General features: G+C 42.8%; 1 protein-coding gene across 9 annotated transcripts in view; it reads left to right on the top strand.

Moving 5' to 3' along the window:
- Positions 1 to 16,993, top strand: part of LOC143340942 (trehalase) — a 47,376-nt gene extending 30,383 nt beyond the window's left edge. For 7 of the 9 annotated variants that reach the window (XM_076763384.1, XM_076763386.1, XM_076763391.1 and 4 more), the window contains 5 exons: positions 4,735 to 5,517; positions 5,652 to 5,785; positions 6,533 to 7,086; positions 7,574 to 7,827; positions 12,521 to 16,993. In XM_076763384.1, coding sequence (XP_076619499.1) covers positions 4,735 to 5,517; positions 5,652 to 5,785; positions 6,533 to 7,086; positions 7,574 to 7,827; positions 12,521 to 12,662 — 1,867 coding nt within the window. In that variant the 3' untranslated portion in view covers positions 12,663 to 16,993. Of the gene's footprint in view, positions 1 to 4,734; positions 5,518 to 5,651; positions 5,786 to 6,532; positions 7,087 to 7,573; positions 7,833 to 7,970; positions 12,473 to 12,520 lie in introns of those variants that run through there. The other 2 variants (XR_013079530.1, XM_076763390.1) reach the window with 2 other exon arrangements.
- The last annotated feature ends 92 nt before the right edge of the window (positions 16,994 to 17,085 follow it).

The raw sequence follows: 17,085 nt of genomic DNA, 5'->3' as shown, positions 1-17,085 counted from the left end.
CGCGCTTACGCCTAAGCAGGCGCGATGAACACTGGAACAACGAAGTCGTCGGTCCAAGAGCGTCGTGAAATTTTTGAACTCTTGGCGTATCCAGTGTTCGCCAAAAGCACGGATGATGCGCGGATCAAATAGTAACATCCATAGAAAATTAGTAGCAAATATTGATACACGCTGTTTAGGTGTGTTTCTCAGGATGGAATTTAGATTCAGCGATCAGAATTTTCGGAAATGATTATTTTACAATTCATTAAGATTTGTGTCATATAAGGTAAAAAGGCGGAAATTTGTTGTACAGTATCGTTCGACTGGAATAGTTTGTACAGTCTCCCGTGCAGTCAAAACAGCATGAAATGCCACGTGGCCGATAACAGCTGATCGAGTCACATCGGTTGTCACGGGACACGAGAGTCTCGCGACGTCCGCCGTCGTTGAGCGTCGCGTCATCGCCCTTAAAAATAGTTGGCGATTCCTTCAGAAGTGACCATTAGATCGACCACGGTCTCGACGGAATTCTCTTCTCATCGAAATAGATCTCTGATCCGCAGCCAATTCTTTTAAGTTTTTTTCCGCGAGCACGCGCCCCGTTGACTCATCGCGTTCCTTCGAGATAGATAGATAGATCGATCGTCTATCACGACGTTTTCGCGTTTTAAAAAATTAGAATGAAATTTCGAAAGTTGCATCTCTCTTGGAGAACTCTATACGATCGTAGAACGTCCTAGCTAGAGGAATTGCACCGCGCGGAGGAGCGATCTTGTCTCAACCGAGTCAGAGAAATGGCCTTAGCAATGAACTACGAAACGATGCACGCGTCGAGTTTTAAATTAACGTGTTCCGCAAGTCCAATGAACGTGACCTTAGCGCGCCGCGGCGCGCCAGAGAACGACGCAACGCGGGACGACGCGATAGATCTCCAGTCGCGATCGGATCGAGACGCCGAAACGCCGGTCCTCGAAGCGCGCGAAAACGTATTTGAATTAGATCTACCGCCAAGAAAACACCGGTGTGCAAAATATCGATACATCAATCGGTACTTTTGTCGATTTTTCTATACCATTACGATCCTCAAGATTCGTTTTAAGTAGATACCTTAAAAAGATACTAATTTCTTACCGTAATTCTTCTTAAGCTCATTTTTATTTCGTATAAAACGATCGTAAAACAGTAATTCGAGAATAAGTCTCGACTCTAATTCGAACGTCGCGATAATCTCTTATCAGAGAGACAGCAATAAAGATCGGAAGCGCGAGTAAATATGAAACCTGTTAAGCGGGAATTTCCATTGGGCGTCGATTAATTAGGTAATTCTACACTTTGCTAACCGCACGCTTTTCCTACACTGGCGCCCGATAACGTGGCTTAACTTAAGACTTAAGAGAGTTCTGATTGGTGATAAACCGAGTCACTTTCAGGAACGTGTATCTTTTAAACCATCGCAGGACAATATTCCTATTTCTATTTATAATTTCTCTAAGGAATTAGATTTTATTTTTCCTCTATCGTCCAGTTACTCTGGATTCTTCATCCCTGGTTTAGAAGAAAGATCCCTATAGCTCGGGGTGATCGATACGATTGTTCCCCAATCTATCGTTGAAGCGTAAGATTGAGATGCACTCGTTGAAGTAGATTCTGCATCTCAATCGTTCGAGCAAAGGAATTTCAAGACGGTTCAACAGATCCCCTAGGGGATCCTGAAACCAGGTCGTTCGTCCTCGTTTCGCGAATCAAACTATCGTTAGGGCGAGAAACGACGACGCAGATGGCTCCGGCTGCGACGTCGTTCGCTTCAATTCGCGTTTCCTCTTTCTCGAAACGAGTCTTGAGCCACGGGACCAAGTGCGCCGCGAGTTCGTCGCTGTAATGGATATCTAGATTGCTCGCGACAAATATTAGGCGGATTAGGGGGATAGCGCGTTCGACGGTGACGCGATAAGGATGTTCCCAGCGACCTGGAGCCTAGTCTCGTGTGTCTCGACGACGAACACCGATAAAAATACCGATTCTAGCTGGACAAAATTATCAGATCGTTTATATCTTCTCCTCATAACAGCTAATTCTTGCGTGCAACGGTGTGCATATCAAATAAATTCAGATCTCGAAGGAACTATAATCGTTTTCCTATCTACAAACTGATGTATAATAATTTATCCCTGGACTAAATTTTTATCTGTTCGTTTGCGATGTTCTTGACTGCTCGAAAGTTTTCGAAGGACGCCAGACATCGTAATTGCATTTTCATTTCCGCGACAACGTTGCTCACGGAACCATGAAATTAGCAATCGTTCGGATAACCGGTAAAAACCGGTAATTACATCGATATCGAGCTTTTCGACAAAAGTCGCAGCGAAATGCGTTCTGTTTTCATTATGTTTTGTACACAAACGTTTTCGTCCAAGCACAGGTCAATATTGACTTTGTTATATGTTTTTAATAGCGTCTGACATCGATTTATTCGTAATTTTACAAAAGTTATTGATCAGTGCCATCTGATTTCTCTTCACATTTTTTTGTCGAATTATCGTGACGCTGTGCGCTGCCTGACACGACTAAAGCATTATTTCCGAACGTAAAAATGTTATTCCCCAGTTTTTACGAGCAATTTTCCCACAGTCGCTTATCGTTTGTTACGACATTTCGGTTTATTATAGGATGTTTTCGTCAGATATAATCGTATAATTATAAAAATAAGAATCAGACGATTTTCTTTTCTCTTCGAAAGTTTAACACGAGTTCAATAGATTTTTCTGGCCAATGGTAACATAATTTTTTCCAAAATTCTGATCGTGACTCGTGAAATGGCTTCGAGCTTCCACGATGCAAACGCGAAGTTGTTTTTATCAAAAATTCCAGATACTGTTTGCGCAACGAAAATTGATATATCTGGCGATCGACGACGAATCACGAATTCGTCCGTGCCTCGGTAACAATCGCGGGAACTTTGTTTTCAAGGCCAGAGCTATGCGAATCCGAGGTTTCGCGCGTTCTCGCGGATCTCCGATAAAGACGGAAACACATTACTGCCGCTTAGCGCACGTGACTCGCGAAAATACGTGTAGAAAACGCACGAGCATCGAGTGACGTCGTGAAACATTTACATTTCAAATCGCTTGACCCTTGACCTGCTCGACGCCTAAAATACGAATGTCAGAACTTGGAAAAAGTACAAGAACATTCGAACGAGTCTGAGGTTAACGTAAGCATAAATATACTAATTGCTTCATCCGCGGTGACTCCGTCTATACAGGGTGTTCGGCCACCCCTGGGAAAAATTTTAATGGGGGATTCTAGAGGCCAAAACAAGACGAAAATCAAGAATATAAATTTCTTGACTGAGGCTTTGTTAAAAAGTTAGGAACAAATTCAAAAATTTCAAATCGTTCTGAAAAAATTATTTTTAGTTGGAGGGGTCAATTACAATCATTTTTGGTGAATACACATACCCCTGAAATCCTACCCACTTTCGAGAAAAAAATTCGAGAATGTGTGAAATTTTTCGACAAAATTAAAAAATTTCAAATCGTTCTGGAAAAATTATATTTGGATCCGGGGGTCAATTACAATAATTTTTAGTGAATAGACCTACCCCCAAAATCCTACTCCCTTTCGAGAAAAAAATTCAGTACGGGCGGAACTTCAAACGTTAATAACTTTTTAACGAAGCCTCCATCAACAAATTAGTATTCTTAATTTTCATCTTATTTTGACATCTATAATCAAACCAGGACTCCGTATCATCGATAACGATAATGAAAAACGTTCAATAAATAAAAATGTAATAACCAGAGTTGAATAACCTGCATCTTACGAGAGAATCGAGTTATGAAAATAAATTGCACGAACAATAATATTCTCTAGAAAATTACGTGAACGTAAGGAGATCCTAGTATTGAATAAAGAAACTTATTTATAGTTTAAATATCTTCCCATGCTTGCTCGTCGAGTATTCCTATCTCCATGATTGCAAGGTTTCGTATTGCACAACACTTTTATGATTCTTCCATCATTTGTATCTCATGATTCACGATTGATCGCTCGCGAATAGAATAATGTTTTCATCGAAAAATCGGTGGCACGTGAGGCAGCGAGCCGATCTGCATCGTCACGTGACGTTGCGTATTACGCAATTTGATACGAACGCGTTTCCAAGCAATTTAAAAACAAATGGAAACTCGTGTTCACGTTTCTCAGGGCGGCGCGAGTTCGCATGGCGTGACAATAATGTGTTTCCGCCTTAAAGGACGTGCGTGATCTCAAAGCGCATAGAAAGAATAAGATCGCCGGGAATTTCTACGGTTTAAACAATCGCCTCATGGACGATATTCGTCTTCAATGACGGTAGTTCAATGGTTCAATGCTCGATCGTATACCACGATATATTCTTTTTGTATTCTTAAACTGCACTTATCTTCGGTGACTATCGTTTTAATCGTTCGATGCTAAAATAATATAATTTTTGCTCCAAGTATCGTTTCTAGGATCAGATAATTAAAACGATATACGTCACTGAATCGGTTCTTTTCGTAGCTCATAAATACGAAAAGTATTTGGTACCATTTAAAAAATACAAGACGAGACTTCTCTCGAGACGAGTTCGTTGGACAGATCAATATTTCGCGCGACTCGTTTCGAATCCTATTCTCATCCTCGTCCTCGGGAATCGGTAAACGAGCAAAGACGAAAAGATTTTGGTAACGAGACGAGCAGAAACCGTAGAGATCGTGTGTGGCTTTGCAGCGACGTTTACTGTCACGGCGACCTCCTGCACACGATACAAATGGCGTCGATCTACAAGGACTCGAAGACCTTCGTGGACATGAAGATGAAGTATTCGCCGAATGAGACGCTGGCGTTGTTCCGGGAGTTCATGGAACAGGTCGACCAGATGCCCAGCAGGCACCAGATCGAGCAATTCGTGAACCGAGCCTTCGATCCCGAGGGATCGGAGTTCGAGGATTGGGACCCGGAGGACTGGACCATGCATCCTAAGTTCCTGAACAAGATCGCGGACGAGAATCTCCGGAGGTTCGCCTCGGATCTGAATCAAATCTGGAAGATGCTCGGTAGAAAGATGAAGGACGACGTAAGGATCAACGAGGATCGATATTCCATCATTTACGTGCCTCATCCCGTGATCGTTCCCGGCGGTCGATTCCGTGAATTCTATTACTGGGACTCGTACTGGATCATCAAGGGGTTGCTTCTGTCGGAGATGTACACCACCGTGAAGGGGATGCTGACCAACTTCGTGTCGCTGGTGGACAAAATCGGCTTGATACCGAACGGTGGAAGGATCTATTACACCATGAGATCCCATCCCCCGTTGTTGATCCCCATGGTCGAGGAGTATCTGAAAACGACCCAAGATTACAAGTGGCTGGAGGATAATTTTCATTTGCTCGAGAAAGAGTTCAACTTCTGGATGACCAATCGAACGGTCGAGGTCGACTTGGACGGGACGAAGTACACCCTGGCTAGATACTACGAGGAATCGATGGGCCCGCGACCCGAGTCCTACAAGTAAGAAACCAAAGACTACGAAACGGTCTCGAAATTTTCTTATTTATTTTCTTTCGTCGCGATTATCGTTTCGATTTTTACGCGGTTCGGTCCACACGTTCGATCGTTTCTGACGGGACAATTTTGTCGACTAGAGAGGATTATCTAACGAGCCAAAACTTCCGCACCAACGAGGAGAAGGAGAACTACTACGCGGAGCTGAAGACCGCCGCCGAGTCGGGCTGGGATTTTTCTAGTCGTTGGTTCATACTCAATGGCACGAACAAAGGTAATGTTCTGTGCTTAACGGTCACCCTGAACCCATTAACCATCGGTAATCGACTGATTTCAATGATGATTACATTTAGGAGAAAATCCTGTAAGCATTTTTGGTCACGTCGAATAACAAACGATCGACCCTAAGTAGAAATAACGAGCAATGGACAGTCGTACTCAACCGCGTTACGTTGATGAATCGGTACATAACATAAAGCAGAAACACTATAATAGTTATCAATGAAATCAGTTACTTTTGAACTCTTTCTTTTACTTTCATTTTGAACGAAACGACGCTAGTTTCGAGTCCTAAAAATTGGGTAATATAGCTATAAGAGTAATGTACGGTTGACCGTGCATTATTTTACTCTTTCCGGGGGCCTCTGAAAATCGTTCGATTCGCGACTCGCGTGACCGCGGTGCAGGACTCATTTTCTAAAACGTTGTTAAACAAAGCGCTTGCGCGCCTCGAGAAACTGTGTCGGCAATTATTGTGCCACGCGTTCCGTATTATCCGCGATATCTGCCTCGAGATATCTCGATCGGCCCGTCCAAGGTTTCCCAGGTGAAAGCGGGGCTGCTCGGACTCGCGATCGCGAAAATAAAGCGTGTCGATCGCCCTTCGAGCTCGCCAGACGATCGAGGAATATCGTTTCTGTTTCGTCGTCGTCACAGTGGTCGCGTGCGTCGGGTCGAATCGTGTCACTCACCGCGCGTAACGGAGCCACTCAAACACCGACTCTAGCGAGTTCTTCTTTAGGTAACCTGACGAACTTGAAAACGAGATACATTATCCCCGTCGATTTGAACGCGATCATATATCGGAATGCGCAGCTGCTGGCCAAGTACAGCCAGAGGATGGGCATCGAAAGCAAGGCTATCTATTACCGAAAAAGAGCCGACGAGTGGAAGAGAGCGGTGACCGCCGTGCTGTGGCACGACGAAGTCGGCGCCTGGCTCGACTACGACATATTGAACGACATCAAGAGAGACTATTTCTATCCAACGAACATTCTGCCGCTGTGGACGTTCTGCTACGACCTCGACAAGAGGGAGGAGTACGTGGCCAAGGTGCTCAAGTATCTCGAGAAGAATCAGATCATGTTGAATCCGGGCGGCATACCGTCCACGCGCGAACACTCCGGTGAACAGTGGGACTATCCGAACGCGTGGCCCCCGTTGCAGTACTTCGTCATCATGTCGCTGGACTACACGAACGACCCGTGGGCCCAGAGACTCGCCTACGAGATCGGCCAGAGATGGGTCCGTAGCAACTACAAAGCGTTCAACGAGACCCAAGCCATGTTCGAGAAGGTAATTTCTCACCCGCGCGAGACCTCTACCAGTCATAAGTATTACAAGCATCGAAAACAGCTACGAAGAAAAATAATTGCGAACTGACATCCGTTTAAAGATCAGAGCCTCCCTTTCGCAACGATCGAGAGTTTATTCCTCGTTTGCTATGCGGGGAATAATAGTGCGGAACGTTAGAAATTTATTCTGAATCTCTGATCAGTTTATAAGGACGACTTGGAAGTTGATTATGTATTTTAATCGAAAGCAGAAAATAAGTTTCGATACTTATGACCGGTATTGGTACGTTCGGTATTGCTAATCGCTAGGGATGGGATCCAGTTTGTTATGTATTCAAGGTTCGCTTTGTAAATTTGAATATTATTGAAAGTTTGCTCGATAGTTCGAATCTAAGCTCGATCCCGTCTAGTTGCTCCAACCTCGCGACCAAGGGTTCGTCCGCTGAAGCGGCAGGAGAACGAACGAACGTGTCGATTTTGGTTCGCAGTACGACGCGACGATGTCGGGCGGCCACGGGGGTGGGGGCGAGTACGAGGTCCAACTTGGCTTCGGCTGGACGAACGGAATCGTCATGGACTTGCTGGACAAGTACGGTGATAGGTTGACGGCCGAGGATCATTTCGTGTACGACGACGTCGTCGAGAGCGCCTCGGCGCCGCCGCCAGTAGTCGTGTCGACGGCTGGCCAGGTGATGACTGGCATTCTAGCTGTCATTATATCGCTGGCTGCAGGATTCATAGGGTGAGGTGAGTGTCGCCCACAGAGTCTCTACTCTGGAAAGTTCACGAGGACAAGAATTCAACGGAAAGAACGTTTCAACGAATTATTACTTTCTCCAATATATTTAAAAATTACTAACGCCGTCTTTCTGGTTTCTGTTTCAGATATCCTTCTTCTGGTCTAACGCATCTAGGGGAATATGTTTGCCAGAGCAAAGTATTATCGGTAGAGTTGTGTGTTGTCGGGTGTAAAAGACGCGTTCTCCGTCGGTTCGAAGGCAGAGTTCGTTCTTCCTTTGCTTTCGCGTAGCTCGACGAGCGACAAGGAACGAGAAAGACGAACAGATCGAACGGGAGGACCAAACGAAAGCGAGTGCGGGCACTGGCAGCTCTCGAGATTCATTTGGACTCTTCCGCGATAGATACTGGAACGAAAGGGTCGAAAGAACTCGAACGTAATTTTAATTCTTGCCGAGAACGCGGTCGAAGCGTTATGGGGGTCGTAGAAGCGACGATTTATTCTACTGTTAATTTTATTTATCCGCCATATTGGGGGGGAGGGGGGAGAAATATATTAATTCGGTGAGGTGTTGCTAGTTTGCAACGGGAACCTAGAATAAATAAATATTAAGTGTTACGGGAAGTAGAGATAGATAATTATAAACTAGGAAATCGCCAAAGGTTGAAACGGTACGAGTTTACCGTATCGACGATAGTTTTATAGATCGTTATACGAAAAATCGTTGCGTCTGTGACCCCTACAACTCCGGCTTAACAAGTTCGCTTGGACCGTTTGGAGAGTACCAAAAGGTAGTTTAGTGATTCCGAGGAAACGGAGAGACACGTGATTCGTGGACCAACGCGCAATATATATATGATTAATATAAGGTTTCCCGGAAGAAGGGACTTGCTGGCTCGATCTATGATGGCGTCTGTGTACGCCTGACTTGGACGTTAAGAATGAGCAAGCGTTTCACGCTGCATTAGTTCCAGGATTTTTCGTCCAAGAACACGCGACTTCGATGTGCCTTGTTTAACATTCCTTGTTTGACCGTGTCTCTCCGATCGTCGCCTGTTACGCGACCCACGCAGGATCGATTTTTATTACTTAACCATTCCATTACGCGCGCACCAGTCGCGAATGATTATTCTGTGATTTTCGAGGGACCTCGCATCGCTGGTCGAGAACACGTTCCTACGATACCAATCTGCCCGCCAGGCTCGATTATTTTCCCACTGACGTTCTCGTATTAGTTATCGATGAGATAATACCGTGTGCTAGACGTTTACGATTAATAGTGAACGATATAGATATAGGCGTAAGGGTAGCGACGATAGTATTCTTTTTTTTTCAACTATTGACGTCTGACGATCGTTTTGCGAGAGAATTTTCTTGCGCGTCGAATTTTAGCCATAATCATTAGTATTATTAGAGTAGCTTCTGTCGTGATAACGCAGGGAAAGGGTGTGCAATATTACGGGGTGGATTTCGTAGCTAAAAATTGAGAACACCTAAATACCTTTGTCTCGAACAAAGTTCAGATATTTATTTTTGAAAGGTGGAAGTAAGTGATACCCCTAGTGAAAGGACTAAAAAATAAATATTGAACAAAAATCAAACAAGAAAATATTCTCGAAATCAAATATTCAACTAAATCAAACTTGTTCGTAGAATTCTAAATAGGCATTCCAGTATCAGTATTTCGCTTTACAAATAAGGTTAATTTTATTGAAAAATTGTTGCGTTACTTTTCCGACGAATATATTAAATAACATATCCGGAACATGGATTGTTCGAATTCGAATTTTAGTGTCCATATAATGAAATATTATCTTTAGCTCTAGTTCAGAGGAGAGAACCAGCGTCGACCTCGAATAACAAGCAAAGCACGAGAGAACAAAAGTATTGTGACTCTGCGTGATATTCGTCGAGTTTATACTTAAATTCGAAGCTGGTACAGAATGGGAAGACGAAAAATGGCGTTTGGAAGAGCCACGCGCACGCAGGTACAAAACGATCGCTCGAAATATTGGATCGAGAAGAGTAGTGGATCTATCTAGTCAGATCTAGACACGTTAGCTAAGTGTGTTTACATCGCGTATAGAAGTGCGGTGTATAGAAACCTGAGAACCGCCAAAGTTGCTACTCTTCGATTCTCGATCTTTTTTCGCTCCCCTGCGAGCAATCGAGATCCCACGAAACGACGGAAAGGATTATACACGGCGAACAGGAAACGGTATACGGTCGTTCCTCCCCGAAAAATCGTCCACGAGTCCTTTAATCGTAGCGGGTAAGAATCGTCCTCGTTACGATTTGTTATATATTTATTAGAACGTGTATCGTTTTGACGCGACCGTATTCCAACGTCGATGAACGATAGAGCGAAAATAAAGTTTTATCGTAAATATAGGAAGAAGCGATTTTGTTAATTTATTCGTTATTTCCGTGGAGTCTCGCGATCGATGGAGAAATTTCGAGCAGGATAAATCATTAGATAGGACAGATGCCACGAAGAGGTGAAAGATAGGCTTTTCCCTGATTAATATACACCGGCATGCTTCCCTTCACTCACGTTTACCCCCCTGTGTGGTGACTTTTAAATAAAGTGAATAAATCAGAAAATCTGTACCCAGCCAGTTCCCTCAAGATCTGTCACGAGTTCGAGATTTGTCCTTTTCCTGGCATAATACCATGCTAGAAATTACAAGCTTTCCTTTCCAAAAGGTTTGGTAAGTCCTCTGTGTGCAGCATGGATCGTAATACCCTGTATCGTCTATCGGTTTCAGATCTGGGCAAATGCTATTCAAAATAATATACTTATTTGTAATAACAGAGTTTACATTGAGAAATAAGGTGGCGTTGTTTGACGTGATACATCAAGTAACTTTATATAAAAAAAATGCCTAGGTCTGTCTCCCAGGATCCTGCACCAAGCTTACACGAGACGCAATATTAGGCAAAATTTTATTCGAACGATAACCAACCAATGAAACATTTCGTTCCATAAATTTTGCCTATACAGAGGCGCGTGACGACGAACCGCGAAACTCGAAATTTCAGTGTCATTCCATTTCATCTTCCACGATTCATCGTGCGACGCACGAGAACGTAACAAACTCCAATAACCCCCTCATACTTCTCAAATAATAATCCATCGTTCGTTTCTCGAAGGCAATCATTAAAATAGAAATAGGCTAGCAACAACTTTGTTTCTCTTTTTAAATTGTCTCCCTTACGACGGAGTCAGGTTTCTTCTGGTTCTGTCGTGTTCGTCTTGCCTTCTCCCCGTTGAGTCGACGACGCATTCTCATGAACACGGAATAATAATATGCTTCTTTTATCTGGTGGTCGTATCCGTCGTCGAGTAAACAAACGCAGCTCGATTTTTTTAAAACGGAGCGGCCCATCGATCACTCCAGAGACCGATCGATCCAGTGCGCTATCTGGTGAGACGCGATGGAAGCTGAGACCGGAAACGCGTCGTTCCACTCGACGATGCACGCGAGATGCACTGCTCGTCTTCCTCCGATCGAATCGGGACAGAGATTGCAATCGGTATTACGAATATCGCTATTTTTCGAGTCATTTTGTCACGTTTAAAGAAGCTGGATGTTTAACACTGTAGTATAACACTGGCAGAAATCAGGAATTAAATTTCACAAGATTCGAAGAACAAACAAAAGTATAACGGTAACAGTAATATTAACAATATTAAAAGTAAAAGGTATGAAATTTCAGAATTATCCTGATGTCACTTGTCTATGTAAGTTTGTAAGCTTCTATTTTAGAGTATTTCTTTTTGCAGTACCGAAGAAGACTTTTGAATTGATTTTGTTCGATCACGAGCCTTCGTATTTCAATTTACAAACAACGAACGTCGACGATTCGTGTATACGAATGTTCAGAAGTGGGCGTGACAGGAACACGTCGTTCAAAAGCATTTGACGCGAGTTCTCGCAAAGTGCTGATCTCAAGGATGCACTCGTTCCGTGGCGACGCTGACGTTATTAAGCGTGTAACTTGTGGCCATCTTACCTGCTTCGAATTTCTGTGAAACTTTGTGAAGAAGTTAAACTCTGAACCGTTTAATTCAAAAGAAAAATGAAGTCGATATCTTCGTTGCATTAGATAGTATATCGTGACAAGTAGTTGATACGTGGCAGATTGGTATCGTCCACCCATAATTTCCCAAGAATTTCAACGTTGCGTTCCGGCTGAAACGCAGATGGTTCGGAAAGGAAGGTTAGCGATGGTAATCTATGACCAATCGGTTAATGGAGTAGCAGCGAATTGCTCTTGGCGAGTAATCAAGATGATTAAAATTAAAATCGAGAATTTGAGGCAGACGTTCCGTGACCGTGGTACGATTGAATATCCGTTACATAAGCGACATAAGAGTTTCAGTGGTTTTGAAATCTCTCGTGCAAAGGGAGGGTAAACAAATTTATTTATATTCCCAAGCATAAAGGATGTTTGAGTTGGCTTAAGACGCGATTTTGGGGGGAGTTTACATTTTTAGAATTAAGAAAAAGCAAGGGGTAAACACGGATAACTAAGTGGTCATCCGAGCTAGCCCCCGTGCTTCAAAATGTTACCACGTTGACCGCTAATTTTCCATATCTAAGTTCTCATCAGTTTTGAAGGAAAACACTGGTCAGTCAACGTGTTAGCAGACTATCCTGATTGATTTTGAACTATTTATTACGGTTTGCAGAATGGTGGTGTACAAGAGGAGGCATTACTACGTTCCCGGGCCGTCGACGATGCCGAACAAGAGGAAAGTGATATCGCCGAACAGCAACCTCTACCGGAAGAGGATCGCGTATACCGAGCTCAGGGACATGAACAACGATTGACGATCGCTGGTCAGCTAAAGAACCGATTCGTAAACCGATTCTGAAGCGAAAAGAGCACGTGAACTTAGTTAGAGCAAGGACGAAAATAGAAACGAGAATACCCGAGCGCCGCGAGGAAGTTAAACGACGCCAGGACCTCGGCGAGAACCTCGATTCCTGGCATAGTTAAAAACAGGTACGCAACGTGACAAGCAGGGAAGAGAATAGCTTTCGGTTCGTCTCGTCGAAGGCTAAAAAGCTTCTTGGTATGTTTGCACGGTCTTCGTGCGCGAGGTGCAGGCTCCAGATCTCACGTAGGTGGCGCCACTGAGCGCGGCAAACCCTCGAGAAGAAAAGTTCCTCCCGCGTTGATCGCCCAAAGGACGCTCACCGTACGTGGTCGCTTCGATGTTGCGTTTCTGTTCCTTCGCACGAGATGTCTGCTAGAAAAATTCTCAAACGACAATAGGGAGTAGCTGCTACCGGTGTGCAAGTGTCTGGAATCTCAGATACCTCTACACCACGGTAGCTGTAATTCGGAATTCGAGAATCGTGTTCCTAGCACGATCGAGCGAAGCATTTCTTGCGGTTGAACGGAACACAAGACGCGAAACGGTTTTAGCTTCTTTTTCTACTTGCGTCCAAAGGAACCACTGTCCCTGAATTTCCTTGCTTACATCCCCCCCCCCCCCCTTTAACCACTTGCTCCTGGATCTTCGGCCTAACGAATTTTGGTTTCGCGATCGTTGTAAAAATAATTCTTCGAATCGGAGAAATAATTAGAAAGGATTCGCGCGATGCGTAGTCGACGCGCTAAGTAAAAATAGAAAACAGACAATAAAGTAATTGAAAGTGACGAGCATCGATGGACGTTGGCACGGAACGTGTCTGCGCGCGTGCATAAGCGAACGTGCTCCGCGGGATAAAGCGTGCACAAAACAGACAGAATTAAACGAAACGTTACGTTCTACGTAAATCGTTTATAGCGTAAGGGTTTCTGCGCGTGGACTGCGTAGGAGAGGGAGGCGTCGGGGCCCCTCGAGCGTTTGTCGCCGTCTAAATACAAAATCGAGCGACAACGGTCCGAGGCGAGAAAGAACTCGCCTCCCGGGATCAGTTTTGTATGAGACGTCGACGAGAAATATACCAATCGTAAACGTTCCGTGACTTAGCTTCTTTTAAAACCCAGCAATCCATCCAACCGTTCTATCCCCGCGATTACAATAGATAAGTTTAGATAATTGATAATCAAGTCACGATACTATAGATTAAATTAACGATACGAATATTGTATTTTTACTAATATCTTTGTAAGGGAATCCGTTTAGCTAGTGCGCTTAATTATCGACGATTACGGCAAACGCGTTCGTCTTTCATCCTTGTTTCGAACGGAATTAGGGATAGCCGACGATCGTAACTCTGTTTCTTTTTCTCTCCGCGTATTTCCTTTCGCGATCGACGTCGATAGACTCATACGTTTCTTTATTTAACGTTTCGAAATCGCTTGTTCCCGATCGACGACCACCGAGGCTATTCTACTTAATTACTATCGCCATGACAAGCACGAGAAAGAATATAATCGTTTAGATTATTATTGGTCGACCTTTCGTTGATCGTTGGCTTATCAGAATGTACGAACGAGCCATAAATGTCGTTCACAGTGCGTTGTAGCCGTCTCGAAACGGGCGACGATTGCAACGAACGAAGATTCACTCGATGATCATCGAAAAGAGCGTTTATTCGACGAGCAACGAACAACAAGTTGCGTAACTTTTATTCGTTGTTCGAGATTTTCATTCGTCCAATTTTCCAACGTAAATTTCGAGTGTAGCTTCGTTCGTAAGTAACGACGCTATGTATAGAAGAAACGAGAGCTCTTCCACGAGCTCCGAAATCGCCCCGAGTTCCCTTTGTAAATAGTTTCACTTTTTACATTTGTTCTCTTCAAAGCTGACGCGCACAGTACGAACAGTACGTGTCGTTGTATTATTACGTTCCTTTATTCATTTCTCCCCACTCCTAGTTCCTTACGTTGTCATAAACGTATCGATCAGGGCTGGGACTATTTGAATATTTTATAGGTATTCGAATACTACAAATAAACTGAATATCATTGTTCGAGTAACAACAAATTTATATATTCGCGCTATTTAAATAACGAGGATACTGGTGTATTTAAATATTACGTATTATCAAATGATTCTGGTCACCTATACGGATGAACCGTTGTGTGAGTGAAATCGGTGGATCCTTGAAAGATTATCGATAAGCCAGTGGTTCTAAACCCTTTTTTTTCAAAAGAGACAGCCTTTTTTGATAGAGACTTCAAGCCATTGACAGATTTATTATAGCGAAATAGCTATCATTTTGAAACACTGAAAGGGTACAGTAATATTTTTGTACGCAACAAAAATAAATATTTAATAACTCCCAATACAAATTCACGCGCCCTTAACGAATCTATCTATGACCCCCTTGGAGTCACAAGCTAAGAACCACTGCAATAAGCTGTATGTATATAAACTACTGTTGGACAAAATCAAGTTTTTTCAATCAAAGAACTTCTTTACGTTCAAGTTTGACAAACGTATAAGTGCAATTGTATATAAATGTGTACAAATACAACAGACCATTTATGTATAGTAGGACAAAATATTGAAGGGTGTAAATACATTAGTCTTTCTCTATCAAAAGAGAAATGTATAAACTATCGTGAGTGGAAATAAAGTTTAAAATAGAACGATGAAATCAACAAATTTGATTTATAATTCACGCGACATTATTTAAGTGAAATTGTAGATGTCCAGATGTTTGATCAGTGCACAAAATATTCGAATACAAAAAAATTCGACGAGTCTCTAGCCCTAGTTTCGACAGCGCGTTGGCTCGATCTTGGTCGAAAATAAAATAAAATGCGCAAAATCGATGGAAATGCCTCTTCGTTGCGTTAATCATCGATCGTTAAGTTGAAAGAAATTGTATCGCGTTTGCGGCAAACTCCGAGTTTCGAATGTTAGGCAAATCGATTGATAAATTTTCGTTGTATATATAATTTTAAAATGAAAAAGCAAACATCCAGGATATTTACGCGTCGTAAATTAAATGCGTATATAGTATACGTAATTACCCGTGTATTAAAAATATGATACGCAGGCGTGTCATCCAAATGTTTTTAGAGAACTTACAAAGTAAATTTCTTTTCTATGTATATGTATCTGTAATTGTATATTTTAACGAAGAATGCTCGTTTGGTAAATAAAGGATAAAAGAAAATGGTCAGGGGTTGTGTCGGTCGACGCGTCGGTCGAAAATGAAGACAACGTTATTCAGATGGATTATATTACTTGTATTTGTTTACAATACCATGTAACACAAGGAAAAATACTGAATTAAACGGGGATACCTTATTTGGTGTATCACACGGGCACGAGCTGATTAACGTTTTCGCGATAGATCCTCTATTTATTGGCAATACGATTTAATACTTATCATTGGTAAGTCTGCACGATCGTTTCGGTTCGTCACTCGATCAATACACAGTCTAAAGTTTTCGTCGTTCGACCAACACCTTTGCGAATCCTCCCACACCTTACGCGAGCTGTTTCGTAACGGTGGATTTCGTGTTCTTGAAACGAAACGACGCGATATCCCCGAAAGATGATCTCTACGCGAATTAGAAAAACGAAAGATGGCGTCGAGCACAATGGATTTACCACACGCGTCGCTTAAAACGTTTGCACACAGTGGAACATGAAAATTGTTTTTAACAGCGTATAGAAAATTTTAACTTTTCGTAAACACAGTAATCTGATACCCTAGTAGACGTAGACAAAATTGAGTCTTTCGGGATCAGTCGATATCGTAAGGCTTTGATGGTGCGTAAAATCTCGAGTTTAGAAATTTTTAGTCCGAGATCCCCAAGAAATTCAATCGAAAATCGACTGTTCTTTGAAAGATCCAGCGTGCCTATGCAGGATTAAAGCGTCTCGGTTCGTTTTGTGCTCAAGCAAATAATTTAGACTGACCGTTAAACGATTAGACGATCAAGAGTGGCAGTATTTGGTAACCGCTTTCCAATACGAATTTCACGCCGCCCTTCGGTTCTTTCGAAGTACAAGGTCTAGAAAAATATATAGATGTATATGCAAAGTGTACTTTCTTTTTAACGCCGCTCGAATCGTCATTTGTTTTTCTTAGTCGTAAATTCTGATCACGACCGTTCCCAAGCTCGAAAGATTTGTGCTTCCCCGTTCAATGTTCGTTCGCGACATGTATTCACCTATATGCACGGGGCAAAAATATCACAAATTAATTCGAAAGTCACAGAAATAATATCCGTTACAGAACAAAAAGTCTTACAATACAGCGATTGTCGCTCTATCGCTCGCTTAACGATTAAGTGTAACTCCGTTACATCTACTAGTAGTACGTACACTGAAAAAAC

This window comes from Colletes latitarsis, chromosome 4 (assembly GCF_051014445.1).
Source record: "Colletes latitarsis isolate SP2378_abdomen chromosome 4, iyColLati1, whole genome shotgun sequence".
NCBI lineage: Eukaryota > Metazoa > Arthropoda > Insecta > Hymenoptera > Colletidae > Colletes > Colletes latitarsis.
This window is presented reverse-complemented; position numbering and strand designations above follow the sequence as displayed.